Source organism: Melospiza georgiana, chromosome 5 (genome assembly GCF_028018845.1).
Source record: "Melospiza georgiana isolate bMelGeo1 chromosome 5, bMelGeo1.pri, whole genome shotgun sequence".
Taxonomy (NCBI): Eukaryota; Metazoa; Chordata; class Aves; order Passeriformes; family Passerellidae; genus Melospiza; species Melospiza georgiana.
The window spans coordinates 30,458,508-30,486,410 of NC_080434.1; the positions used below are offsets into that span (position 1 = coordinate 30,458,508).

At 35.5% G+C, this 27,903-nt stretch overlaps 1 protein-coding gene across 2 annotated transcripts in view; it reads right to left on the minus strand.

Moving 5' to 3' along the window:
• Positions 1-27,903, minus strand: part of LRBA (LPS responsive beige-like anchor protein) — a 368,385-nt gene that overhangs the window by 91,246 nt on the left and 249,236 nt on the right. For both annotated transcript variants that reach the window (XM_058024236.1, XM_058024237.1), the window contains 4 exons: positions 26,249-26,361; positions 11,696-11,836; positions 10,330-10,449; positions 43-195 (listed from right to left, as the gene is read on the minus strand). In XM_058024236.1, coding sequence (XP_057880219.1) covers positions 43-195; positions 10,330-10,449; positions 11,696-11,836; positions 26,249-26,361 — 527 coding nt within the window. The remainder of the gene's footprint in view (positions 1-42; positions 196-10,329; positions 10,450-11,695; positions 11,837-26,248; positions 26,362-27,903) is intronic.

Consider the following 27,903-nt stretch of genomic DNA (forward strand, 5'->3'; position numbering starts at 1 on the left):
TCAGGACAAAAGCGACTGGACAATAGAAGAGAGCCATCTTACCAGTCTGTTTATGCGAACAAATTCTTCTGGGGTTTTGGCCCATGGTGGAAGTTCAACATCAGACACCACGGTTCCATCATCCATCACTCCCAGATTGTAATTGTTGCTGTTGACAAATATCTCTGGGAGGTAATAAAATTCAGGAATCAATTCCTGTAGATAAATGAAAAACAATGCCATGTCATAAATTCTGTCAGAGGATGCATTGTGTCACGTTAAAAAAAGTAACTATAAGGATGGAATTAAGTAAAGAGAATATATAAAATTCTCCCACAGACATCCCCTTCCTTCCCTAGAAGGGTCCCCTTCTGCAATTTCTAGAATTCAAACCTGTAGATATGATGACTCCATAGCATGATTTTAACATGACAAAGAACTGAGACAACAGGCTATAAAACTAAAATGTCAGAACATCAGTTTTGGTTGCATGTTATGCACTGAGAAACTTAAAAAAACAAAGTAATGAACATCACATGGCACAGATAATATTTAGCAGAAAGGTACAGACAATCAATGATGGTAAAAAGTTGTGGAAAATTGATTCTTTCACATTTTAGTACAATACACATTTAAAATGCCAATGCAGAAATGGCAATCTACAGTTGGGTGAAACCAGCATCATAGATATTAATTACAAAGGTGTGAAACCCAGTTATAGTCTTGTTCTCTCTAATGTAAAAGGTCTAAGAACCTAATGTTTAGGCTATTACCTAAGATTGTTCAATGTCCAGAAATAGTTTTTTTGTAAATTACAAAATACCTGGAGTTATGCCACATGTTCCATAAAAACAAAAAACAAAGAAAAAACCCCACAAAGCTGAATAGAGTCAATATTTTTCTTTCACATAAAGTTAATTTACTCAATTATGTGTCCAGTCTATAAATTACAGGGAAGAACCACACAAGATTTCATGCACAAGAGACAAAAAGGCAGGGATTTCACACGGTTACAAAGTCTGCACTAAATTCTTTGTCAGGATCATCACTGCTGTAAACAGTGATGTTTCTGATGTTCCAAGCCTGTGCTGAACAGGACTGGAACTCTGCATTTACACCTCCCTGGCTGGCCTGCTCTGGCATCTCTGCTGGCACAGCTACCATGGCTGAGGAAAAACAGCAAAGGATTTGTGATTTCTAAGTCTTCTCAGTAAAACAAAGTGATAGTAATGGCTAAACAAAAATATTATTCAGCAGAAAATGATGCATTCTAGTGCAAAACTGAACATAACATACTAAAAAGGAAAATTACCGTCAAACCTGTAAGGATTTCCTCTTGAATAAGCAGATTATTTCCTTGTTTTGCAAACAGACCTGCACCTTCCTAAGTTGTCAAGCATTTTATAAAATACACAGTAGGTAATACATAAATTTATCCAAGTTAATGGGATTAGAACATTATTTATACACTTTCATAAAAACATCTGCAATGTCTGGGTATAACACTTAATAGAAAAAGCCCATAAAGATGTAAGACACATATTTCTGCCCTATATTTTAAAGGTAGATTGTCTGGGTAGGTTTTTTTGGTTGTTGGGTTTTTTGGGGGTGTTTTTGCGGAACTTGATGTTGAGACTTACAAACCTAGCAATTTGATGGATTTAGAAAAATTGAGCCACTAAATTAGAGAATTTACTTCCTTTGTAAAGAAAGGATCAATACACATAATTGCTTCAGGAAGTGTATTTCATAGCAAATGAGTGGTGTAAAATTGGTCTTCCGTACAGCAAATGCAAGCTGCAGGCCACTTGAGAAGCAGGAAAAAAAAATCAGACTGCCTCAGTGGCTTTGTCTACCGTGGGTGGAGGATGCGGCCACGCCACAAGATCAGCAGATCAGATCTGAAACGCAGTCCTGACATGGGTCAGCAGCTCAGTGGTCTCCAGGATAGCCCCTGAGGGCCAGCTATGGCATGAGCAGCTTTCCAAATGGCTGAGTGCAAGGAGCAGGTCATCAGATTGCGGGCAAGGTCAAGCCGAAGTAGCCAGGGCAAAGACAGGAAAGATCAAGCAGGAATTAAGCTATTATCACCTCCATCCTTGTGTGAAACACTGCTCGGCTTTGAATTGTACATCTTTTTGTTTACAGCCCCCTAATTAACTAGGGTAAAAAACATGCTTCTGTACCAAATGCTCAACAAGTAGCTGATAAAAGAGATTTGAAACTATTTCACTGCATAAGAACAAGAATGTAGCAAGGATAAGCGCTGTAAAAAATAAAAGTAACACTGAGGTTGCTACAGTTTTTATCATCACAGAAACCAGCAAAGAAAAAGGCAGAGGCACAGGACTATTAATTTGATAGCAGCACACACTACAAACATGAAACCATACCCTGGTTCTGAGCACTTAAAATACAAGCTCATTACATATGTTGCCAATGCTTTTATTTCTTCTTTAAATATGTATCTGTACAGCTATTCATTAGTTTCTTTCAAGATCAGAAAGCATTTGGCTTTTTAGAACACATTGTTTTCATTAGGCTACACAGAAACAATATGCTGGAAACTTCAAAATTACCTGTAATTTCTACTAGTTTGACTATTAGAAACTTCTCATAAAGCTTTTCATTACTCCAGAAATGAGTTTTCAGAAAGTATTTCACTGTCACCATTATGATACATTTCTACAAAAGGAGTTTCTTTGTTATGTGATTTTCTTCTCTTGGCCATGTGCTAACATTTACCCATGGAAAAAGGGAGTGCAAACAGATGCATGTGGCCATTGGAAATGAGCTGTATTTAGAGCCCTTTTTTAATGTCTTTACACAGGTGAAAATTATAACATTAGTTAAAGTTTTTCCTAAAAGAGCAAAAACATCTGATCACAAAACCTTAATTTTTATCAAGTAAGCAAATGTTATTCATGTATTTGGCAGCTGCAGCCCTCAACAATTCTCCTCAACTGTTTTTGTGGGGTCTTCTTTTTTCTTAAAATCTTCAAATCACATTTTGAAGATTTTAAGAAAAAAGAAAAATTGAACTGACATTAAGACAGCAGATGCTGACCCATGTGTGCAACTCCAGAAATAATAGAACCTCCTGGAGACATGAGAATGTTTAAAAAAAAAATGGATGCACTTTTTGCTTGTTTTGCATGGCAGGAGGAATGAGTTAGTAAATGTTTTCACACAAACATCACATGAAGATGCAGGACCAGACATGAGAGGCCACAATGGAGAATCCTTTAAAATCTCACCTGGAACGGTGACAAGGACTAGACTAACACAAGGCAAATACAGCCCCTACATGGATATTCTGTCAGCTTCTTACAGCTAAATGGTTCTGAGCTAATCCATGCTTCTGATTTGTAAAATCATCAAGCGTGGGGTGTGTAGTTTTGCCTGCACAGTTTTTCTTTGGCTGTTCTAAAACTGGTTCCTGGCAGTTCCAGTGGATGGTCCCAGCAGCTGTTTTGCAGAACACAGTAAATGTGAGTTCCTTATTTGCACTTCTACGCATCCTTCCAGGTACTACAGACCTCCATGATCACCACATTCTTCCTCAGGGATCTCTTTTTGCAAGCTAAAGGATTCTAGTCAGTTTAGATTTGTTCCCTCTGGAAGTCTTCCTTCCAACTAAAAGTTCTGGTTCCCTCCATACTTTTTCTAACTCTGCTGAGTGAGTCCCTTCTAAAATTTTCCACAGTCAGCACATGTACAGAAATGGTAAAACTGTCCCACATTTCTTTTTTTTAAATTTCACAGAAAAAGCCAAAACATCTCTATGATTTGTTGATGCTCTTGTTTTAGGACTTGTGTTCGGAAATTCCTTTTTGAAATTTCCCTGTTGGAATTCACCATTTCTACAAGGAAGAGACAAGAGATCCTTATGGTAAGCAACACTTCACTTGTTTTGCCGTGCTTTTCACTACAACTGAAAAATGAGCATGTTGTCTTATCTATCAAGAGCTCTATTATCATTATAGTGCAAGGATTCCACATCTCCAGAGTTTGGTACCTCCTCGATGTTTCTCACAGACAGCTCCTCTGAGCACTGACTGTTCCTGGTCCTTGCAGCAGCCATCTGACTCCAGATCCCACCAATCCACTCTTTTATAACACTGTTCTCATTGGCTACAGGTGTGGCCTGTTAACATCAGGCCTGCTCCTGATCTTTAGTAATTGGTTCAGCTGCAACTCATTGGGGGATAAGATTCTGTACCACCTTCATTTACCCACACTGTATCCCCCTACAGGAGCACACAGACAATATCAACATAAATCTAACACTCAGTACATATTTAAAAAAAAACCTGCCATATCAGGATTTTTATTAAAATAGTTATAAAATTCTGCATAAAACAAAAGTACAATTTTTCTCTAACAAACATTGCCCTATAGCACATAAAAACCAATGATTTCTAAGGAAAAGTCACTAAAAATATTTTTTTACAAAAATGCAAAATTGACAGGATGTCAGTTTAAGAGTGGTAATTTATTTTCATATAGGCTACCATGCAAAAAAATTTATACTAAATACTTTTTTCATTAATGCAATTAAATGTTATTTTTCTTTTGTTTAGAAAATGACTGATGCATTTTGAAGCAGAGTTATATGAACTCCAAGGATGTCTAGAAACAATGACAGATTCCTAATCCTATTAAACATTTATAAGATACCAAATTTTCAAACGAAATTATTTCACAATCCTGTTAAGTAATATTAAGCCTATATATAACCTGTCAAGCAGAATAATAAAAATGCATATTGGAAGTCTAGACTTTTGTTCATATTGCAACACTTTATTTCTTCTGTTAAGGACTTAAATGGCATTCAAGAAATACATACTAATCTATTAAATTAACTCAAATTTCATTTTCTCATAACACTCCAATGAAATGATTTTCAAGACTGCTGGGAAGTATAATTTCTCACTACCCATGAGTTTCCCTCCATCTGCTATATGTGTGTTACTTTTCACTAAGAAATTGTCAACTAAGAAATTGTCTCAAGACACTGCCTGAAACTCAGACAACTTGCAAGAAAAATATTTTGGCAGGTTTCCATTAAAATGAAGAAGGTAATTAATGAAGAAACATGTTACAAACATCTTTAATGAAGAAATAAATTTTTTCAATGTTTAACCACTCTGTAATGTTCTAAGTGATTATATCTCAAACATTTCCTGGTTAGAGAAAAATGAGAAAAATACTAAACTGCTCAATAATTCAAAATTAAGCAAAGAGAATTACAAAAAGTCCAGATATTTATTTAGTAGATTAAAGAAACATATGATAACCACAATTAAGACCTGATTCATTATTGATCAATAAATAGATGTTATGGAGTCAATATCTCATTGGATAACAACCTGCATCTTTAAAGCACTTTAAACACTTTAAATCCTGTTACTCTCTCTATTTACATATGTGTATATATATATATATATATATATATATATATATATATATATATATATAATTATTTTACTTTTTACTTACAATCTAAGTAAAAGTATTCGATAGTATATATTGAACATATTTATTTACTAGGTAATTTTGGTTAATTTGACAGAGAAAGAGGAAAAAGTTACATGTATAACTACATACTTTCTCCTTTGGACTTCAGAAAACTTGTCCATAACTTACTCTAAATTTGTTATGCAAACACCTACACAAGGAGTTCAGAGCAGATATTGAAACTATTTCCTTCATTTTCAATACAGACATGCCTAGCTATAAAAGAGGCAGATCATTGATATTAGATGGAACTTGCTGATCCACACATCCAGATGGCTGTATTTTTATCTACTGTAATTCCCACAGATTACCATGCACACTTCTGACTGAATTTGGAATAGATTTTTTTTTTTTTTTTAACTCAGGGAAGTATTTCCCTGTTATGGATCTTAGCACAATTTTACACAAAACCAAATCTTTTATGAAAACCAAATATTTGCATCCTAAATATGTTAACCATTTCACTAAACTAGTTTATAATTAAAAATCTGAATTTCTAGGTACTTGCTTCTGAGTTTTGCTGGTCATTGCTCTTTTTGTGACTACTATGACATGAAATTTCTCCTACAGAAGGGTCATGTTGCCAGTTTCACAGCAACTTTATTCAGTAACTTTTGAGACTTTAAATACAAAGCTTGATCTAAAGAAAAACTGTCTAAAATTATGTTATCCTAATAAGTTTTACAATAAACTTGCTGAAACAGCATTTCTGTACCTAAAATTCAGCTGTTTCACACTATGAGGATCACAATTTGCCATACACACCTGTATGAGATACAAATTCAGATATTCAGTACCATTCCCCCAGCCTTACAATAGCTGCCACATGTGTGTGTGATATCACAGGATTTCACAAATTAGTGTCCATTTCATGGTGGAACAACCTAGAATAGTGTAATTGGAGTTTACTAATGTTCTCTTTAATATTATGGTTTCCTAGCATCTCTTTTTGAACAAAACTAATCAAATTCACCAAATGCAACTCAACGCACATGAAAAAGAAACAAACACAAAGCAGCAGAGGAAAAGACATGAAGAACAGTACCTTGCTCTATACCAGTGACTGTAGCTTGGTGAAAAATTGTGAAAAAAATTCAATTGAATTAAACCAATCTAATTTTCTTTTCAAAAGGAAGCTGCAGTAGTGGATGGTGAAAGAAAAAGTGGCAAGGTGTTGCTTTACTTTTGAGAAAGACCTCTGAGACTGCCCCAGTCTCCCATGACATCCCTACAAGCAAAGTAGAGAATGGAGATGAGAATGGGTTACAATAACGTGGGAGTAGCCAAGCTGGAAATCCATATTCCAAGAGCAGTTATCAATAGTTCACTGTTAGACTGGGAGGACATGGTAATGGAGTCTGCCCTGCTCTTAATTCCAGTCAATAATCTCATTAATGGCCTGGCACTGAAGGTGCAGAAGTGAAATTCCAGATGACACTGAGAAGGCTACACAGCTGTTTGGAGGACAGCAAGAGGATTTCAGATGATCTTAAAATCTGTATATATGGTACTAAAAACAACAACAACAAAAAAACAAACCTGAAAACAATCAGCAAACTACAGTGGAAAAAGGGAAAACACATGCAAAATGCAAATTACAACATGGGTTACAATTATGCTGCTGCAAATATAATGAGAAACAGACTTATTGCAACAAGTTAGGTGCCAAACAAGAAGGAACAAGTGCTTCTGAACAAGTGCAGGCAAATACTGCCAGGCTATCCAGGTTTGGTTTCTCTGTGGTATTAACAAAACTAACCAGGACTGTTTGCACCAATATTGTAAATTAAGAAGTAACTTAAGAGTTAGTTAGGTCATATTTCTTTAAAAGTACCAAGTGGTACTCTCACAGAATTGAAATACATTCAGTATTCTTTAGTGCAGAAAATTTAATTTAAAAACACTCAGTTAATCATTTAAAGTCACCAGTCCTGAGCTAATTAGTAAATAATGCCAGAGTGGTAGTGAAACACTAGTAAACTTCCAAAAGATTTTTAATTTGCATTGCTCAAATAAATGGATAGGGAGAACTAGGAAATTGAATTTTATGCCACATATCGCCTCTTGAAATCAAAATTTGTGAAGTTCAAACAAAGGTTATTCTACAGAGGAGCATTAGTTTTATTCTTTGATCATTGATCTGAGGTTTTCCCAGGATATTGACACAGATTGGTTGTGATCACACATATGCTTCAGCTTTCTCTGCTGAAGTGATCCCAGCCAGCAAGAGCTCTTCCCAAAGCCAGCCCCTGTTAGTCCTGTAACACAGAGTGCTTCCAGCTAAGATTAATAATTTTAGGACAGCAGCATCAGTAACTGCACTCATTCTTCCCACACAAAAAGCAAGGAGAAATAATTTCTTGTAATCAGCTCAGTGGTTTTAAGTGTCACAATTTTTTCAGTTGGAAGAGTAACAAACCCTTCTTTTTCTTTTGTTCCCCCTATTTGCTCATAACTACAACACCACAAACAGTGTGTTCCACTTTGTTCAGGCTCTTCCACGCATAAACTAAACACATTCAAGCAATAGAAAGCTAAAATGTTACAATTCTGCATGTAAAACATGTATTCTGCATTTAGCCATGTATTTCACAAACACTTGCAAGGTAGAGCACCAAGTAGCAGGAAACTTGTCTTTCACAGCTGTACTGAAATATGGGGAATACAGGTATTTCCAGTGAAGATGGAAACATTTAAACATTTTCCTTTCTAATTCTTTAAACATATCCTATGGAAATCTCAATCTCATCCCCCTTCCTGGTTGCACATCCAATCTCACTAATAAACTCCTGTAGTACTCTTAGTACTCACTTGGATGCTTCAGAGCAGCATCATGCAATTCACAGCAATTCAGTCTCAGGAAGCTGAAAGCAACTCCAGGAGATCATCCTTTACTGTAGGGATGCCTCTAAAGGCAGTACCAGCTTGCACATATATCATTACCACAAGTTATCTAAGCATTTCTGAAAACCCCTCCCTACACTGATTGCCAGGGAAACGTTCATTAAGCTTTTATTTCTGACAAACATTCAGCTTTTATTTTTCTGTAAGAAAGGCTACTTTGATTCTAACCAAATTCTCCCTGATATTTAAGACCATAAATTCCTATCCCATCCAGCATGGGTAGCCAAGATTTTTTCCTTTTTTTCTCACAGTAATATCCATGTAATAGAAGGACACAAGCTCCTCCTCAATCTGCTCTGCTTTAGAGGAAAATAAGCATAGCTACTCACTCTTTCCCTGCATTTTATTTTCAAGATCTTGCATTATTATCATTGTTCCAGTGTGGATTCTCTCCAATCAGCCTACAGCTATGGGTGTATTCCAGATTATACCAAATTAAAGCTGGGCAAAAGTGAAGATTTTTGTCATACATTTTGAAAGTTACATTATTTTCTGTTGATCTATCTTCCATGAAATGTTACTCACTATTGTTATAGCACAATACTGCTAATTCACACGCACTGGTGACGTACTAGAACCCTAAATTTTTTTTTTGTTTTTCCCCACAGTAGATTGTTCCTTGTGTTATAACTGTATGAGAACCTGTACGAAAATTACAATTATTACTTTTCCCTAATAAACTTCACCTAACACTTTTCTAAAATAATTTTTCCCTTCTGCAAGAAGCACCACCCATTTCACTACACTTCCAGTACCTCCCAATCTAACAGCAATGGAAATTGAGGCCTAACCCTGTTATTATCGAGAAGAATTCTGCTCAGTACATCTTTCAATTTTAATAATGAACTGCTGGTAGCTATTCTCCAAATACAGTGGATTCTTTTAGACAGGGTAATCCCAGCTCACTCATATGACAATGTAAAAAACTAAGATCATCATCTGCTTCTTCTCTATGCATAAGGTCTGTTACCTTTTCTCATCAGAAACTGTGATTGCTTTGACATAATCTCTTCTGGACAAACATGTGTTTCATTTGCTTGTCTCCAAGCTATCTTCCTGGCACTTAAACACAGTCTGATCATTTGCCTAAGTATTTTTCAGTGAATTGTAGTTAAACTCACCTCATAATTTCTTGGCTCCTTTTTTTTTTCCATATTAAATACTTGATTTGTCCACTACTGATATCTTTCTCCTTCTCCATTTCTCAAAAAAACCCAGAAAATGCACTCTGAAATTCCATCTGCCAATCTTGCAGGTTACAAGGAAATTAGGCCCATAATGACCAATTAAATTTGAAAAATATCTAGCATGTTTGTAATTTCTAAACTCTTCTTTCCCAATTTCATATAGACATTATATCTTTTTCTGAGTGGAATTCCACTAGTCACTGATTGCTTTCGATTCTCACAGATGCAAGAAAGACATCCCTTTTTCAACACTGTCAGTTGGTAATTTTTGCATTCCAGTAATTTGCAAACCAACCCTTTCCTGAAGTGTCTGCTCACCATAAATATGAGTGAATGATTTTGTGTCACTTAGGTGTCTGGCTTGTTGCATGACATCTTTGAGCTAGACTCTGATTTTCTCCAAATTACACTTTTCCATCCTCCTTCCATTAAAAAAATCCAACTCTGATATTAATCTACCTTCTTAGATCTGATCCTTCCCACCACTCCCAGCATCTTTGTCTTCTTTGTTTTCCTCCCCAGTTCAAAATATTTCAGTCTCAGTGCTAAAAATGTTTGCTACAGTTTTACAGGAGAATTCACGGAAATATTCTCACAAAAGTAAAACCACATTTCATCTCCCTTGCATCTTTTTCCAAAAAGTGGGATGGCTCCAGTTTTCTTTCCATCCTACACTCCCAACTGCAATAAAGGCAGAGGCAGTATAAAATACATTAGCACCTTTCAGGAAATGTTTTACCTTGATGTCAGAAGTGTCACGCTGACTGTTGCGCCATGCTCTTGAAATAGATGAAAAAGTCCTGTCTGCATGATCAAACTTCCCACCTTGCAGATTTAGGAAAAGTGTTGTGAAGGGCTCCTAAAGACATATAAAAAGATTAATTAAAAAAAAAAAAAAAAAAAACAAAAAAAAAAAACAAAAACAATGCATGTCTTCAGAAATTTCAGGGTAAAACAAGAACTTTATTATTCTTTTGGGTTCTGGTTGTGAATGATGCTATTTTTCTGGCAGACACACAATTAATAGCAAAGGGTTAATTCTATTATTTAAGAATGAGAAATACAAATTGATCCTTGTTTGTTCAATAAAATGCTTTTTAATCTTATTCCACGCATACATATACTCAGATAAAGAAAAACAAATAAAACCAAAAGAAAATACTCAAAGGCTGAAGTAGAAACTACAGTTTGTGTCAGTTGTGACACAAATTGCTCTCAACAACATGAACAAGCTCAGGCGCCTTAGATAATTATTAAACTAGCATGTAACAAAAACAACGTGTTTTACTTTGCTCAAGGTGATCTGTTAATCTAAAAAACAATGTGTTTTACTTGGTTCAAGGCGATCTGTTAATCTAAAAGGTAGCACCCAATACTGAGAGCTTCAGGACTGTTATTGTTTCATATATAATTTATGATTTAGAAAAATGTTTGGAGGATTTAAAAGCCTCCTCTTAGTTAAAGAACACTTAAGCACATATTAGTGGATAATTGCTTGAAATTAGCTAAGCACTGTAAATTACTTCAAGGATTTATGTATGCTTGTACATTCTAACAAGCTTTAATTAATGATGTGCTGCTAATGCTTTCCCAAAGAAATTACTTCCTAGGAGATAAATCACCTTTCAATTTTATTGAAAAATGCATTGTTTAACCAATACATGATCAATATGTAGTAGCTCAAAGTTACTTCCACATAAACTGTAGCAGATTTTTAAAAATTAATTATTTACATCACAGAACGTCATGATCATCAGAAATCAACTCTCAGTCATTAGGAGGGGAAAATTAAATATATTAATTAAGAACCACAAATGCTTGCTACTTTGTCCAGTCAGAAAATATGCAAGCAAGGGAAGTTAACCATGTTTAAAGAAATACGTACACTAAAAAGCAATTTTTAAGGAAAAAAAGCGTTACTGATTTGAAAAGGCTGTACCAGAAAAACTGAAACTTCTGCTTGAACTTCGGAGCACATTTCTCCTATGCTACTGATTGCAATTACCAGAAAATTTCAGTACTCTCATATATCCTTCAGCTTTAGTTTAGATTTTTGTTGCTTTAATTATCATTTAAAGGAAAATAATTTTTTAATTTATACTTACAATCCTTAACAACCAGGTGAGTGCAAAACTTGCTGTTGAATAATGAGTGCCGTAGTGAAATTTTGGGACCTGATCGTCCTCCCATGATTCGTATCTCTCGGCAAAGAACGCTGCTCTCTTTGGGTTCAAAGCTCCAATGGGCTGTGAGATGGGTAAAAATAACCTCATTAAGCATATAAGATCAATGTGAATGCTCTCACATCATACTCCCCTTGCTCTTTTTGGTAACCAGAATTATTAGCATGTGTGGAGAAGACTAGGTTTGGTGCTTTGCAAAAGCAGATGTTGGTTCCTGTAAGCACCTGAGGAGATCTGTGTACTTGGAACCAGGATTCCATGCGCACACACATGGCTGCTTGGAAAAATCTCCTCTGCATTACTGCAGGCTCCATTTACTGCTGATTCAAGTCACTGACTCCATCCAATTCACAGTGGAATGTCTGGGACAAAGTCTTGTTTAACTTGGGTGCCTGTGGATATGTGTGCATGTTGGGTACACTATTAAGCAAATAGCAAGCAACACTGAGAAACATTTTTTCTGACATTTTTTTGGAGAAAAAAGTAGTGATTGATGAGGTGGCAGAATATTAACAGTGGACTTGGAATTTTGATATTACTATTCTTGTTTCTATGCTTTCTATTTTCCACCTCGAGCAAAGTTTTACTTAATTCATATAATTTTAACTTTAGAAATAGACAAATGAAAGATCAGAATTCCTATATAAAACATTGATATAAAAGAAACAACATATGTATTACCAGAAATGTCTACCACACTTTAACCAACACTATTATTCTTTGTTCAGTGCTTACCTAGAATATAAACACCCAGGGATTTATTTAAAAGTAGGAAATATTTTGCTATCTATAGCTGTGTATTTCCTCAGCAGACTTTTGTATAAATTACTTGAAAAAACATGAGTACAAATCACTGAGAAACCCAAAAGTGAATTTAGCAATTCCACATGTAAAATGCTGTAAGAGTTCTAAAATATCTTTAGATATATATGCAAAATATGCATGTAATACAATTTTGTATACAGATATAGCACACTGTATGTCATTAATGTAAATTATGTTCATCTCTATGGACATGGCTGCATTCAAATATAAGCAAAGAATAAACATGAAACAATACTACCTTCTCTCTCTTCTTCAAGAATAAATATACTTAAGAATACACTACAAGGTGAGGAAAAACTAAAAGTCCTTGAACAAAAGTATCACTAACCTCATCTTTAATTCAAGCAGAGTTCAAGTGAAAAACTCTCTCTATGCTATTGAGATTATGATTATTCAAATAATAATTCTTCCTTGCAGCTCACGTGAAATTTGGCATACAAGCTTCAAAGTATTTTCTCTTCTAGGACAGATTAGATCTTTGAATGACCTAAATCTAATCTTACATTTTTTACTTAGAGCAGCTTTCACTTTGCAGTAGGATAAAGGAAAACATCTTAGGTTAATTACTATTTTTGCAGTTCACTAATTTGAAATATAACCCTTTAAAACAAGATGTTCCAGTATAAAAGGATTTTTATCTGATTTAGCAAATTTATTCTAAGGAAGTATGAAACTGACTCCTAGAAGTCTCTTTGTTACAAGAACCATTTTGGAATCTCCATTTGAACTGATTTTCCCTAAAGGCTCAGATATGCTTGAGGGAGAAAAGAAAAAAGAGGTCATTTGTAGACAAATTATACAAATTAAAAATAGGAACAGTGTTGTGCTGTATGGTTCTGTAACATTTTATGTATTCTCTTTATCTGCCTCTATTATTACTCTCCAAATGAGTATAGCCCAAATCAATAGTTATAGAATTACATTCCTTGAATATAAAACTAAACCCAATTAGAATTGATTCCATTCTCCTTTCAAAAAAATAAAAAAAAGGTATCATGCAGAGATCTATATAGCCAGAATCCACAGTATTGATTTTAGCTGTTATTGTTACAGTTGGTTTCTGAAGCCTGCAACAGGACAACTATCAAGACATGTCACATTTATTTGCAAGCAAATAAAAAAAAAGTCCCCAAATGAAAAAAGCTTAGGGAAAAAAAAAAAAAAAAAAAACAAAAAACTGTGGAGCTGTGCACTGACAATGATACACTATCAGCTTACTCAGAGAAGTTACAGTGGGAATACACACATTGAATTATACATTACACGAATGCACTGATTTATTGTGGTAATAACATCCACCTCATTAAAAGATTCTGCTTTGCTGCAGTTGGAGGGCTACATATTGTTTACTGCTATAAATTAATGGCAGTGCACAGAAGACTGTAGAGCCCTTCTAACAATAGATCTGTAATGACAGTGCTGTATATCACAGCTTCCCCAGCAGCTTCATAATAAAATGGAGACAATGTATTGGGCTAATACATTCTACCAGGCAGGCCCATATTTTTCTGACAACTGCTTCTAAGGATGAGGTGATTCTACTGTGTTACACTGCACTGGGCACAGTTAACTACAGAATAAAAAAGAAAAAAAAAAGAATAAATTAATTGAAATTTCTCACTTATTTCATATCACAAAATTAACAGGGGATCATGATTACACACTGTATTCCCTCCCTTGTGGGTAAATGCCAAGGGGAAAAGAGGAACTCTAAACTAAGCTGTGTTAGATGTAGCTGTGAGACCACAAATTTACACTGCTCAACTCAGTTTCACTATAGCTTCTAAGGAAGAATGAGCTGAAAAGCTTTCATATCCTGAAATTCCAGAACATATTTTATTTGCAGCACCTCTTTTCCCAGAGGAAAATCAGATATTAGTTCACCAATAAAAAATGTTTATTTAGATGGAGAGGGAAAAATGAAAAGTAGAGAGTGAAAAATTGCAATGAGCAAAAACAATGGAGGAGATTATAGGAGTAAAAATGAAGAATGAAATCAGGGACGGCTGCAAAGTTTTCAAATCATATTGAAAAATGAATTATGTGTATGGCTTTCAAGTCAGAGTCCATTTGAAAAGATGATCCAAACTGGGCAAGAATTGGGGTAAGGTAGTTTTTGGTTTCACTTTTCCCAAGGCACCTGTTTTTTGGCCCAAAGTGGTTGTTGTAACATGTGCTACAGTTATGGAAGTTAAAAGCCATTCTTAACAAAACAAAACAACTCATTTGATATTGTTTTTTCAAGTACTCTCAAATATACGAATACCTCAAAATAAATAATTTCACATTTTTACCAAGAACTGAATATAGTAAATCTCAGTCTTTGGACCAAGCTTGCTTGCTTCCTTTGAAACATAACAAAGAAAAATGGTTTGCTGAAAAATAACTGAGAAAACACACTGACTCTCATCATGTACTCTGTCAAATATGTCCAGACACTGTGGTGTACAGTTTTATTTGTTAGTTCTTACTTTTGCTCTGTGCCAGATATTGGAACACTGGCCCATCTTGCCTCTGTTTCCAGAAGAGGCCCCACTGCACCCAACAGAAGAAAGCAGAATGTTCACTGCTTCTCTACAGAAGGCAGAACCTCTCCTAGACTCTGCCACCCATTTTGGAAAACTGTTGATGATTTTAAATAAACATATTGAAGTCTTCTAAAGAAAGAATTACAATATGACTATTTCTAATCCTACATCTAAGAAGATAAGAGGTGCTTTTTACTCCTATCTAATGTGCTTTAATATTTTAAATAGTGTTGTTCCAAATATTTCACAGCTTCATTATGAAAAAAAGAAAAGGAATTAAAAAATAAATTAAAAAAAGAAAAAAGAGGGGGGGAAAAAGGAAAAAGTGTTTTTCTTTGTGATTTCTTACACTGTTTTCTTACCCACATATAACCAGGTATTTGTATTCCTGTGAATACAATTTTTTTGTTACTGAACCATTTTGGTAGCATCCTTGCCAAGTATGATGTTTGTTTCCCATACATCTTATTTCCAAGATGACTATCTGGTTTTCATTACTGATATTTTTCATATTAGGCCTAAAGGAACAAGGGGATCCTTAGGTCCTCTCATCTAGCCTTGCGCTTGTGTGACAGAAGGTTAAATGCCTTTGCATTGTATGATTTCGAGTCCAACTACTCATACTTGATTGCAGCACAAGCTGTATTTGGCCAAGCTGCTTTCCAGAAAGACATCTGACTCCTGAGCATGTGGACAATCTGCTACTTTTCTTGGAAGCTTTTTCTGCTGATAGCTCTTACCCTCATTCTAAAAACTATACGTATTTCAGTTTGGTTATGAGTTTACTGATGTGTTATCAAAGAGATCTAACTGATGCGTTATCAAAGAGATCTAACTAAGCTTCTCTCTGATATATCACAAAGTCTCTATTTGCCCAGTATATTCTGAATTTAAAGATACTCACAGACTCTAACTAGGCTTTTTAATAAATATAACAAGTGGAGCTCTTCAGGTCTTTCATTTTAAGGCATTTCTTCCACCCCTAAGATTTCTCTGCTTGCCCACTTCTCAGTGTACTCTAACACTGAGGAAACTGAAATGTGTTCAGTGCTTCATTGTTTGTTTCCTCCACAAATATGCCAACTGCTGGAAGCTCTGCTGCACTCAAACCTTGCTTAGTTACTCTGTGTGTCACCAACACAAAACTGACTGAACTAGCCAATACTTGCATTATTGTCAGTAGGACAGTCTGATCACTGAGAAAAATTTCTTTTTCCCCAACAGAGATACAAAGACAAGATGCAAGGGTTTAACTAAACCCAAACTTTATTCACTTAGGTCAGCTGGGAAATATCTGGGAATAAACTCATATAGTGTAGATCATTACTCTCTCATCTGTCATTTTTGGGTTTGAGAACAGCCAAAAAATGCTATTCCCCCCTCTCAGCCTAGTCTCACTCACTGCAAGGCCTCACCATTCTTCCTCTCAGACAACTGCCTATGGTTTTCTTAAAAATTAGGTCCCATCTTATTAGAGGGCATCTTACCTTTAATGCATATCTAACTCAAATTAATTAAAGAACCATATCCCAAAGAAAACAACAAACACAATTATCAGCTGAACTGTTTGAGCTGCCCTCATTGATCAACCAAAGTGCCCTTGAGGTATAAGATTTAAAAAATCCATTTATCTCCATTTATCAAGGAGAAAAACAGTCCTTACCAATTCATTCACAAAAAAACACTGGTTTCACAGCAGATGCTCCCCAAAACCTACACCAAAGACTGGGCTAGGAGGGGGATATATGAATTTAGATAAATCAAAATTTACCTGAAGCCAATGGGATAGAATTTGACTGAGCTTTTTTATTCTCCCCCAGTAAGCATTTAAATAATACACAATAATTCCGAACTGTTATGCTATTTATTATTATTAATTATGACTCATAATTTAGTCACTTAAGAACACGAGCAGCTACTTGATGTCATGCACTTTCTTAGTTAAATAAGGAATTCTCTAGTTGAATGCTTTAGTTCAATAAGGAATTCTCTAGTTGAACTTGTATACACAATGTTAAAACTGCAATAATTATGAATATTAGTGAGCGTACTTCACCTATTTTGATATAAATACATCATCACATTCTGCTTTAAAAATTTTTAAAATACTCCAATTTCTATTCTCATAACTGAGAATTCGATAAGGGCTGGAACATAAGCAAAAAAAAAAGTCATGTGCATGCAAACTAAAAGTATTTGTACATATGGTTTATATTTCAGATGTTTTTCAGAGCACACATATTCCTTTGAGACATCAGGAACAGTCAGGAAAAACTGATCTAAAGATGGTATAATAACTGGAATATCTGAACATGTCAATATAAATAATACTTAGTAGTGCAAAAGACAGAAGGTTCTCAAAGTTCACAGTTAAAAAACATGGGTTATAAGCTAATGTTAAGCATAAAAATGAAAAAGAAAAATCCCTATTATGCAATATTAGTGATGTTTAAGCAATAGGTCAGTGACAGAATATGCCTCAGGTCACCTAAAAACTTGGAGGAATTGGAATTTAAAAGAAAAATCTCCATGCCTTCACATTACCAACAGTAGTACCAAATGCTGTTACACCTGCAGCAGATTGCAAAACAATGCACTGCTGAACTGCAAACTAATTAAGGACACACTAATAAAGCACAGTAAGGTTTAATCACAATCAGCACAACTGAATGTGTCACACACTTTGCACCTGAGGTATTACACCTTCATACTGCTGGGAAGCCAAACTGAAGGCAGCTGTTATGTGTTGTACACTTCCAAGAAGTCAGGGAGAAAGGAAACAGGATTTCCCTGGGAGTCATGAGGGAAATCCAGCTGCTTGCAGGCAGTGAGGAGGGTATGGACTTAGAAAATAACCCTGCCAGTTAAAAGATAACATTTGCATGCACTCTCCATTACTTAACCTGTCAAGAGAAGGAAAACCCTGCACTGTTATTCCCTTGCTTAAAAAACAAGCAAACAATACTTCCATGGATTTTGAGAAGTAAGATTAAGTGAGAAGTCACATGCACTTGAGTCATAGCAGAAGATGAAAACATTCTCTGTTTGCTTTCCTTTTACAGACCATGTTCCCAGCCAACACATCATACAAGCCACAGAAAACAGCTGCCATTGTACCTAGCACCAGATCCACATAAGACAATCAGAACTAAAAACATAATCCTTTTTGTTTGTACTAAGAGCACAGGACCTCAAGCCGAAAGCTGACACAAAGTCACATTTGCTGCAGATTTCTCTCAGGGCACACAAAATGAACATTATTCTCTATCACATGTAAGCACCAAGCCTGAGAAAAGGAGCAGCAGAAGGCTAGAAAGGGTTACTTGGGAATGTATAAGGAGCTTTTTATTGTAATCTGTACTGTTTCATAAAACTCAAAAAAATTCCAATCAGATTATATCAATCCTGAATAAAAATAGTCAGCTAAGAGCCCATCAATGTATCTTGTTTCACACATGCATCGCTTTGCTCCTAAGGTGAATTCATCCATCATCTTATACCCTGTTTCATAAGATCTCCTGATTAGTCAGCCATCACCTTCAATTCTATCAACAGAGGAGCATTGCCAGAAAGTTTTATCAGCTCCCATTTCACACTCTTTTTCAGATTAGCATCTATGCTGAACAGTACAAAGTTCCAAACAAACTTTTGGAATGTCAGTGACCACCCAACTTTGGAAATGAACCTTGTGTTATGACTCTGAGGCAGCTTCAAGTGACTGGCTGGATATTATATCTAAATTATTTTAATTAATCTTGTTAAACTATTCACCCCAAACCTTTAGGATCATACCATCTTTTCTTAGTATTTTTTTAAATTGATTTCCCTCATTTTATCTACATTTTTATCTGTTGATGTTTGAATTTTAGAAAGATCAGTTGATGTGTGCATCCAAGTCCACAGCCTGAGAACCACCCCAAACTCCTCCTTAAACAGAGATTATTATTTTCTCATTTTCTGACCACTATTTTTAAGCCTGGATTGTTGTTTGACCCCAAGAGGTCTCCTGCTCCTAGGAGTCTGACCAACTCAGCTTTAGACAGCTCCAGTTAGGTGAGAAAAATCCCATATTCATTTCCCATATGAGTGCAATTTTTAACTTGGCCACCATCGTGCTTGTTCAGAAATCTGAGTTACACAGATGTGTACTGGAGCACCCATAATCTGCTGAGTTCAAATGTATGATTATAAAAAGGAAGAGAGACTGTATCAAGAGAATAACTTTCACTTTACATCAGGAAGACAGAAAACACACATTTAGAATGTCTATGGCCCAAGACACATGTGAAATTACTTTATTTTTTATTTTGATTTCTAGTAGATTTTATAATCAGACTTATGCCCCATGGTTTCTTGTGACCATTTAGAAGGTCATGAACCTTCTTCAGTTCATTTGCACTTGGAAGATGACATATGTCCAGGACACCTAAAATTGAAACAACATCAAGATGGACAATACCAGCAGATCCAAAATTAGAATATCATTTTAAATATCCACAGTTACTTTTGAGCTACAATTTTTCTTATCTTTGGGAATTTTTACATCACAAACAATACTCCTCCTTGAGGCAAAGCAAGATTAAAATTATTATGGTTATTACTAAAATTATTCTTTTTGATCCTGTAAACTTGGCTTTTGCCCAAATACCTAAAAAATTTTTTTAAAAATTTAAAAATATTGCTTGAAGATAGCTAAGCGATCCTAGAAACTGATCTATGCATCTGAAGTACAAATAGTATGCTTCCTGTGACTTCAGAAAACAAGCATGTGGTGGGAAGAGAGGAGAACATGCAAGAAAAAGCAAGAATGGAAATGAGAAGCATTCTATCATCCACTTGTTACATTCTTTAGAGGAGGTGGTATGACCCAGAGAATAACCAACTAAATACAAAAAAAACCCCTCAAAGGTGATGCTATAAAAGGATGGTTATGACACTGTCACTGAGCAACATAAAGTACCAGAATACGTTTTAAAAAATCTATCTGCACTCAGAGTAGGATTCCAGAAAGGATGTTTTGAAAAATCATCTCAGAGATAGATTTGGGTCAAGTTCCAGCCTCAGCAGGTCTCCACAGGAGTTGTGGAGAAACACACCACTGTGGAAATTACATGTTTGCTAGAAAAAAAGTCCTGAGATAGACGCAGCATGAAGCTCAAATCAACCTATCAATTCAATTGTGGGAATCCTTAAAATCAGAGGGTTTTGGGAAGGCTGCAAAAGGCAGGCCTCAGAGACAGCAGAACTGCAATTGGAGCTAAGCGGTAGTCCATAAGGTTTGTCAGCAAAAAAATTATATAAGAAGTAGAAAAGAAAGGACAAATTGAACAATGGTCTGTGTATTAATGCTTGTCTAGAATAACTCCCTAAGCTACAGAAAAGTATATCTAGCCAGATGTTAAGAAGTTCTAAGCCTAATAATGGAGCTCTGTGCACTGTATCTTAAGGCTTACAAGCAGGTCTTGTATTCGAAATAAGCAAGCATTGTTTTAACCAAAGGTACGTGTGCCTATAGTGGTTGGATAGAACTACTGTCAGTATGTTTTTGCCTTGTGTGACTGGTCAAAAAACTTTTGAAGTAAGTTATTAAGTTCTTTATCTGCTACTGAGGATGTGAGCTACTAGCATCTTCCCATTGTCATAACCATGCAATGAGACTGATGCTGGAAAATAAACAGCTCGAGGTGCATTCCCCAACAGTCCTGTCCCGTTTGTGATTTGTACATAGACCCCCGGCCAGCAATGTCAATCTCTGTCCTTAACGTGAAACAAGAAATTGACACTAAAATCCAAACAGCTGAGTGTCTCTAAGGACCATGTCTAAGTCGGCCTTAACAACCCAACAGCTCCTTCATTCCAACAAACCCGTCCTGCCCGCAGCTGTCCCCGCGGTTTCCCCCGAAAGTGTCTCGGGTGTCCCTGTCCGCGGTGCTGAACCCCAGGCGCCCAGGCTCGCTCGGAGAGCGTCCCTGGCCGTGGTGCTGCAGACACGGGCTGGGGACAGAGGGACGGAGGGCTGGGGCACATCAGCCACAGACCCGTGGGACCCTTTGCAGCTTTGGCTCCCAATTTGGGCAAGTGTGCTTCTGGAAATGATAGGACACAGCGGCTCAGCTGTCAGGAAGGATAATCAACCCATTTTATCGCTCATCCATGACGGCATCTGTCTGAGCGTCACTGGCATTCCAGAGTTTCACAAAATCACTTTTCCCTATTTAGAACTGAGAAAAGATGATTTTATTAAGTCAAAACTTTCAAGGGAATATAACAGACTACTCAGCACTTTAGTTTATACTGTTTCTAATTACAAAACAGATTATCCAATCTGAACAAAGAAATCCCATAATAGTCCTAAAGTTCTAGCACTGTCATGGGATGTGAACTTAATAATATTACACAGCTTCCTTCAAAGACAGTCTTTGCAATTCTCTTCCCACCTTCCCTTTTCAGGTCTCTGTGTATGCAACGAAACCAGATCAGGAGAAGAGGGTCTTCATTCTCCTAGCCAGATTTTGCTCTTTTATTGCTTCCTAAATGGAGCCAACACAAGAAAGGTTCTGCTCTGAGTACTCCTGTCTGCATGCTTCCCTTCTCCTAAAAGTTTCTCCCAATGTGATTACGTCAAATGTTTAGGTCTGTCAACGTACATTTTAGAGAAAATGAAGTACTCCTCTCCTCCAAGAAGCAACTTGTGTTTCACAAAAAAAACCCCATGAAAACTTGTTATCTAAAAATGGAGAGGATCTGAGAAATATACTTTATCCTAAAAATACTAAAATCCATACTGGACTAAAAAATGAATAACGAAATATGTGTCTCCTTTTCAGATATCACATATATCCTAGGTATCATTCAGGCTGGCATTAATACCTCTAGCACTGTTTCTTGAGATATCCAAAATTCTAGAAAATTTAATGGGCCTTCTTGTAAGTACCACAGATTCTAACACAAAGTTCAAAATATTTTACTTCCTGTAATGTCCTGCTTTAAGCAGGGATTCATGTGAGGTACCCTGAAAGGAAGAATATTTGTACCTTCCTTCTGAGGATACCCTGTCTGACTTTGGAATACTTTTTAACTAAGTGGTACCTTTTGTCACAGATACAGATAACAAATTTCCTATCTGAAGGACAGGTGCTGAGCCCAGCAGTGCCATGCCTCAAAAGTTTTAGTGCCTAAATTCCAGATGTAATTGCCTATCAAAATAAGTAACTGCCGCTACATCCACTCTTTTTATTTCTCACACTGTTCTTCTCATCCTCCCTTAATGTCCAATTTTTGAACATGCTTTATACTTAGAAGGACACTGAGTGCTGGTGAGTTCATCAGTTTTAACTGCACTCATTTTGTGTGTATTCAGCATTAACTGAATAAAATGTAATTTACATTTTCTATGTGAAAGCACTTGAGTCACAACATATCTGTACAGGATTTAATGCCTCTCTAGACAAAAAAGATTTCTTTTAAAAATTTGCAAAATTCTAATAGGTTCGCATCAAACCATTTTTTAGCTTCTGTCTCTTTGCCAAGAGGTAAATAACTAAGCAAATTTAATGCCCATCTCAAATCTGCTTCTGCACAAGGGAAAATATGAAGCACAAGTTTCATAAGCAGTGCTTTTGTGCTCCTGAAATGGGAACCCTGCAACAGAATTCAGGTTGGCATGCTGCAGAACACCCAAGAGCAAAGCTGACATCAGAACAACAAAACTACTTTAATTTTTCATAGTAAAAAAAATCTACTACTTCTCTTCCATCAATGTGTGTTTTATATTAGTGGCTCCCACATACCAATTAAACACCTCACTACACTAAGGTGAGAGCTATTTGTTGCTTTTGTACACTTGACTGGAAAATAAGTTATTACATGCATAACAGCCTCTATAAAATTGATGATGATTTAGCAAATACTGCATGGAATACATAAAAATATTAATAAAAATATTATTATGTACACATGTAGCCATACTGCAGAGAAAAGAAAATTTAAGAGTAGCATAAATTTCTTCTTCCAGTAACGTCAGTTTATGATCTTACACAAATGTTGTGCCTTATGAAAGGAAAATTATCAACAGCTCCTTGCATACAGCAAGATCTTGTAACAAATTTTTGAGAGTATAAAATCATGCTTACACAGCTCAGTATTTGCCATGTATTTTTACTTCTATTTTCTTTCCTTATCCAAGTTCAGAAATACAATGCAATTTATTGCTTCCACTGAATAAGGAAAAGAATGTGCTCATGAATAACATAAGTGATGCAGAAAAGGCCACACTTTCAGGTGGGAAACTGTGCCTGTTGTATAAATAAAATATATACCACTATAAATATAATATGTAATACTCATTCCAAAGCACAGTGACCTCTTAAGGAATGAACACTTGAGTCAAAGCAGGGTAACAGACTGGCAGTGCACTCCTGGCATTTGTCAGGAGCGTTCGTCAGGCTGACAGCAATATTAACCACAATCCATTCCAGTTGCTTTGGTTTATCATTGGGTGACTGATGTTCAAAACAGTGCCAGAAGAATCTGCTTAAATAAAGAGTTGGTTTAACCTACACTCTGCAGTTATTTAAATCTGTACTAACTGTGGACTCCTAGCTGACACATTGAAAAAAAGTATTACTTAGATTTGACATAACTTGCGATTTCTAAATAATTTTTAAAAAGTAAATTCTTCATTGTCTTAGGCACTAAAAAAAAAAAGAAAAATATATTGACCTGACTTCCTTTCTGCCAGATCAAAATCAAAATTTTCCTTTTCTTTACACAGTGGAAGCACTAAACTGTGATGAGTTCCTGGGCATGCATGAGGAAAGGAAATAAATGACTGTTAAAACCATGAAGACATTGAAGCGAAATATCTTTAAATATTTTAAAACATTTAGCAGTGCAAAAGCACAGACATGACAAATACATAATTAGTACATGTTTGGAACCATTACCCCCAGGATAACAGTGCTACAATGAAAATATCACAACATACATAACATCCACACATTTTCCTAGTAGAATATTAGCAAGGTCTTCCAGATACTTGTCACAAATTCATCATCTGACATGAAGTTTAACATTTAAGCTACATGGAGTTGATACTGTTAGAACTGCCAAAATAGTAACCAAAACTTGAACTGCTTTATTTGAAACAGGTATGGCATAAAGACTCTCACTGTGTGTGTGTGTATACACATACACATATATATGTGTGTAAATATATATGCAATAATTATGTGCTGTTTAAAGCTCCCAGTTTTCCATCAAATACTTGAGAAGGTTGAATGTAGATAGAGATGAGATCTGAGTAATGTCCTCCCTCAGCACCAGCAATGGAAAGATTCCCTCAGAACTGAAAGCACACTTAGCAATCCTCCTCAAAAACAGCTTTCATGAACAGAGAAATCCATACAAGCCATCAATGTTAATAACAAAAACACGTATTACCTAACTTAAAATAAGGAAAATATGTTCTCTTTCAAGGAGGAAGAAAGACCAGGACTACAGTGCTGATTGAATTGACTCTTTACAAATCACAATACAATTAAAACAGACCTCTCACAAGTACAGAACTTGGAGAATTCTTTTCCTTGTCTTCAACTATTTCAGCAATGACAGGATCTATGCAGAAGCATCACTTAACAAAAGTTAATGGAAAATGAGGTTGCAGAAATCATGTAATCACCAATGAATTTATTAATGATTAGTACACTTAATTTGTGTAGTAACTCAAGCTATGCAGGGCTGACGTTACTTTCAAGTTTTCAATGTAAATTTAAGTGCAATTCACAAAAGTATTCTAGCTTGGTGATAGATATAAATAAATGTTTACCTTTTAAAGATTTATTAAAGTATAAAATATGTGAGGTTTACCCACGAATGTGGATCTATGTCAGCCAGACATTCTAAGAAACCTTAAGAGTTAATGACTTCTTCACATTAAGTAACACTATTAGGAAAAGTTACAACAATAGTACCTCAGAATCTCTGCTTTAGCTTTAAATGTGTACATATACACATTCAAAATTCACAGTCTTCAAATATACCTATACACACACATATTCAAATATATATATACATATATATATATGTGTGTGTGTGTTTATTTGTCTTAATATTTGCTGATTATACAGTACCTTTTTTAAGGTTAAAAAAACTAAATCAGTAATAAACCCTTTTCACAGACTAGTGTTTAGTTTATTCAATTGCAAACTGAAAGCAAAAACTTTTAAAGCTTCCATACTTCCATGGGGATTTTTTAGTAGCAAATTATCAATTTATAAAAGACTTTTAAAAAGAGCTATAATTAAAATACTCTCCTTACCTTTTCTACTAATTAGCTATATTGCTCCACATGCCAACCATTTCCCATAAAAGTTACCTTTTAGAAAAAAATCCTGCTTGCTGATTAGTGCACCCAGTCCTTGTAGAAAAAATGAGAGATACTTCTACTTTGTAAAATGAAATAGTCCCTTCTGGGAAAGCATTGCAAGAGAATAATCACACTCCACAAACAGTCTATATATCAAATCTGCAGATGGTGGGGCGACTGTTGCAAAAACTCACAAGGCCACTCTGCCAGAAAGGAATTGTTTGGAAAAATTGCTCAAACCTGCCAATGTCTTTCTTACTAAGGACAGCTGCGTTACTCCAGCATACCTGAAGGGGTGCACAGAGGAAGTGATAAAATGAAGTTTCCACTCATTGGAATATTGGCAATGATTTAAAAGTACCTAAAATATAATGGTAACACAGGGTTTGCTACTAAAAAAAGTACAATTCTCATCAGAAAAAAAATAAACAGAAACAGGCTAAATTTTAATCTTTAACAGCTTCAGCATTTCTGACTTCATTAAAATTTGAAATGAAATGTAATGTCTTTGTTCCAACTAGGAGCACCTTCCAACAACAATTATTGGGTTGATACAATCAGATGCAATAAGAATACATTAATAATTCATTTTTACACAATCTGATTCTTATTATCAGTACACACATGAAGAAATCAAACACTTTTAAAGGTCATGCAGGAAACATTAATACTAAACATAGTACTAAGCACAGAAAATGTTTATAAGACTGCAAACTACTATGATAAAAATATAAAAGTATATTTAATGACAAATACCTTTGACAAATCCCTGAAGTTGCTGGGAAGCGTAAGGTCCAATTCCTCTGACTCATAGTTGGTGATAACCCAAGGGAAGACAGGGTACTGGTTCAAATCATTGTAAGTTCGACCTGACAAGCAACAAAAAAACTCCACTGTGAATAAAGAGCTACATTTAACTAAATACCAATCTCTACAGATACAGCAATATAACTTTATGAGCTGTTTGAAAGAACTGCAGTTTATTTCAGATCTGTTATAATTTCAATATTCTATTTTACTTTATTGAAAGGATAATGGAAAAGTTGACAGTATGCTAGTATTTAATCTAAAACATTTCAGCCCATTTCCCTTTAATTGTAAACTCTTTTGCATACACTAAGATTGACAGCTAAATTCATTCATTTCCTACGCAATTCTCCTTCCTTGTTTACATCATCTTGTCTTCCATTTCCTTAAGGTGAAACACTCTTCCAAAAATGGAGGGTCAATGATTTTTGTTGATACTAAAAACTAAAGCATTCTTTTTACATAATGTTTTAAATACAATATATGAAAGAAGAATGAAGTAGCTCAGGAATTCAGACTGAAGAATTTTACAATTAATGACTGTTCCATCTAGAGAATTCACTCTGAGAGGAATTCATCCTTGCCCATTGTCCATCTATGGATATGCCAACATTTACCAGGACGGAAAATTTGGTCTAGATAGAGGTTCATGTGTACATCTTTGTGTATCTAAGATGGAAATAATATAGTTCTTCCAATAAAACCAAAATATTCAATTAGATTAAACATATACCATGCACACATACACACCCCAAAGCCTGGTTTCTAAATTTAAAATGCAGTTTTTACATGGATCCTGTCTCTTTTTATTATATTGTTGCAGAGGGTTATTTATTCATATCATCTTCAATCATCATGTTCTTGAGATTTTGTTCAGCCTGGTCTTAAAATCCTCCAAAAACAGGTTCTAACCACTTTCCCAGGAATACTATTTTACAACCCAATCTGTAAGGTTGTCAGAAAACATTTTCTAAACCTCCACCACAATTTTTTTTCTTCCAGTTTTCTTACACCACTCAGTATTTTTCCATCGTGGTTTGCAGAATTTTTAAATTATATAGTCAGTTTTTCCCTAATTACTTGGCTTTATTGCACATTACCTGTTATTGAGGATTAAGGCCACTTACATGACACTGGGGTAATCATCTTTCTTTTAACTCCCTATCATGGACAACTCAACTATCCCTCTTTCCATAACGTTATCTTTTTGGTTCTTCTAACCTCCAACACCAAGCAGACAAGAATTCAATTTATAATTTCAATAATATATTAAAGCTGAAAAGGGTCATTCATTGGAGCCATAGAAAACATGATGTGCCTCATTCAGCTTGAGCAGGAACGAGGCGAGCAGATCGACCCCTACTTTTAAAAATCCATCAGCATCCTGGCACCTCTGACTTGATGACTGATTACAGCAAGCACCAAAAGTGACCATTTGTATAAAATGCAATTAGTGCAAGCACAGGCATTTGTTATATCAATGGTGTTAGCAAGAGCCAAGCCTGAAAGGGAATTAACAGACCTTTCACCACAGAAAACAGCTGAAAATTGAGAAATTTTCTAAGTTGCTCAGAGGACAGAATAAGTTGGAAAATAAAAGGGAT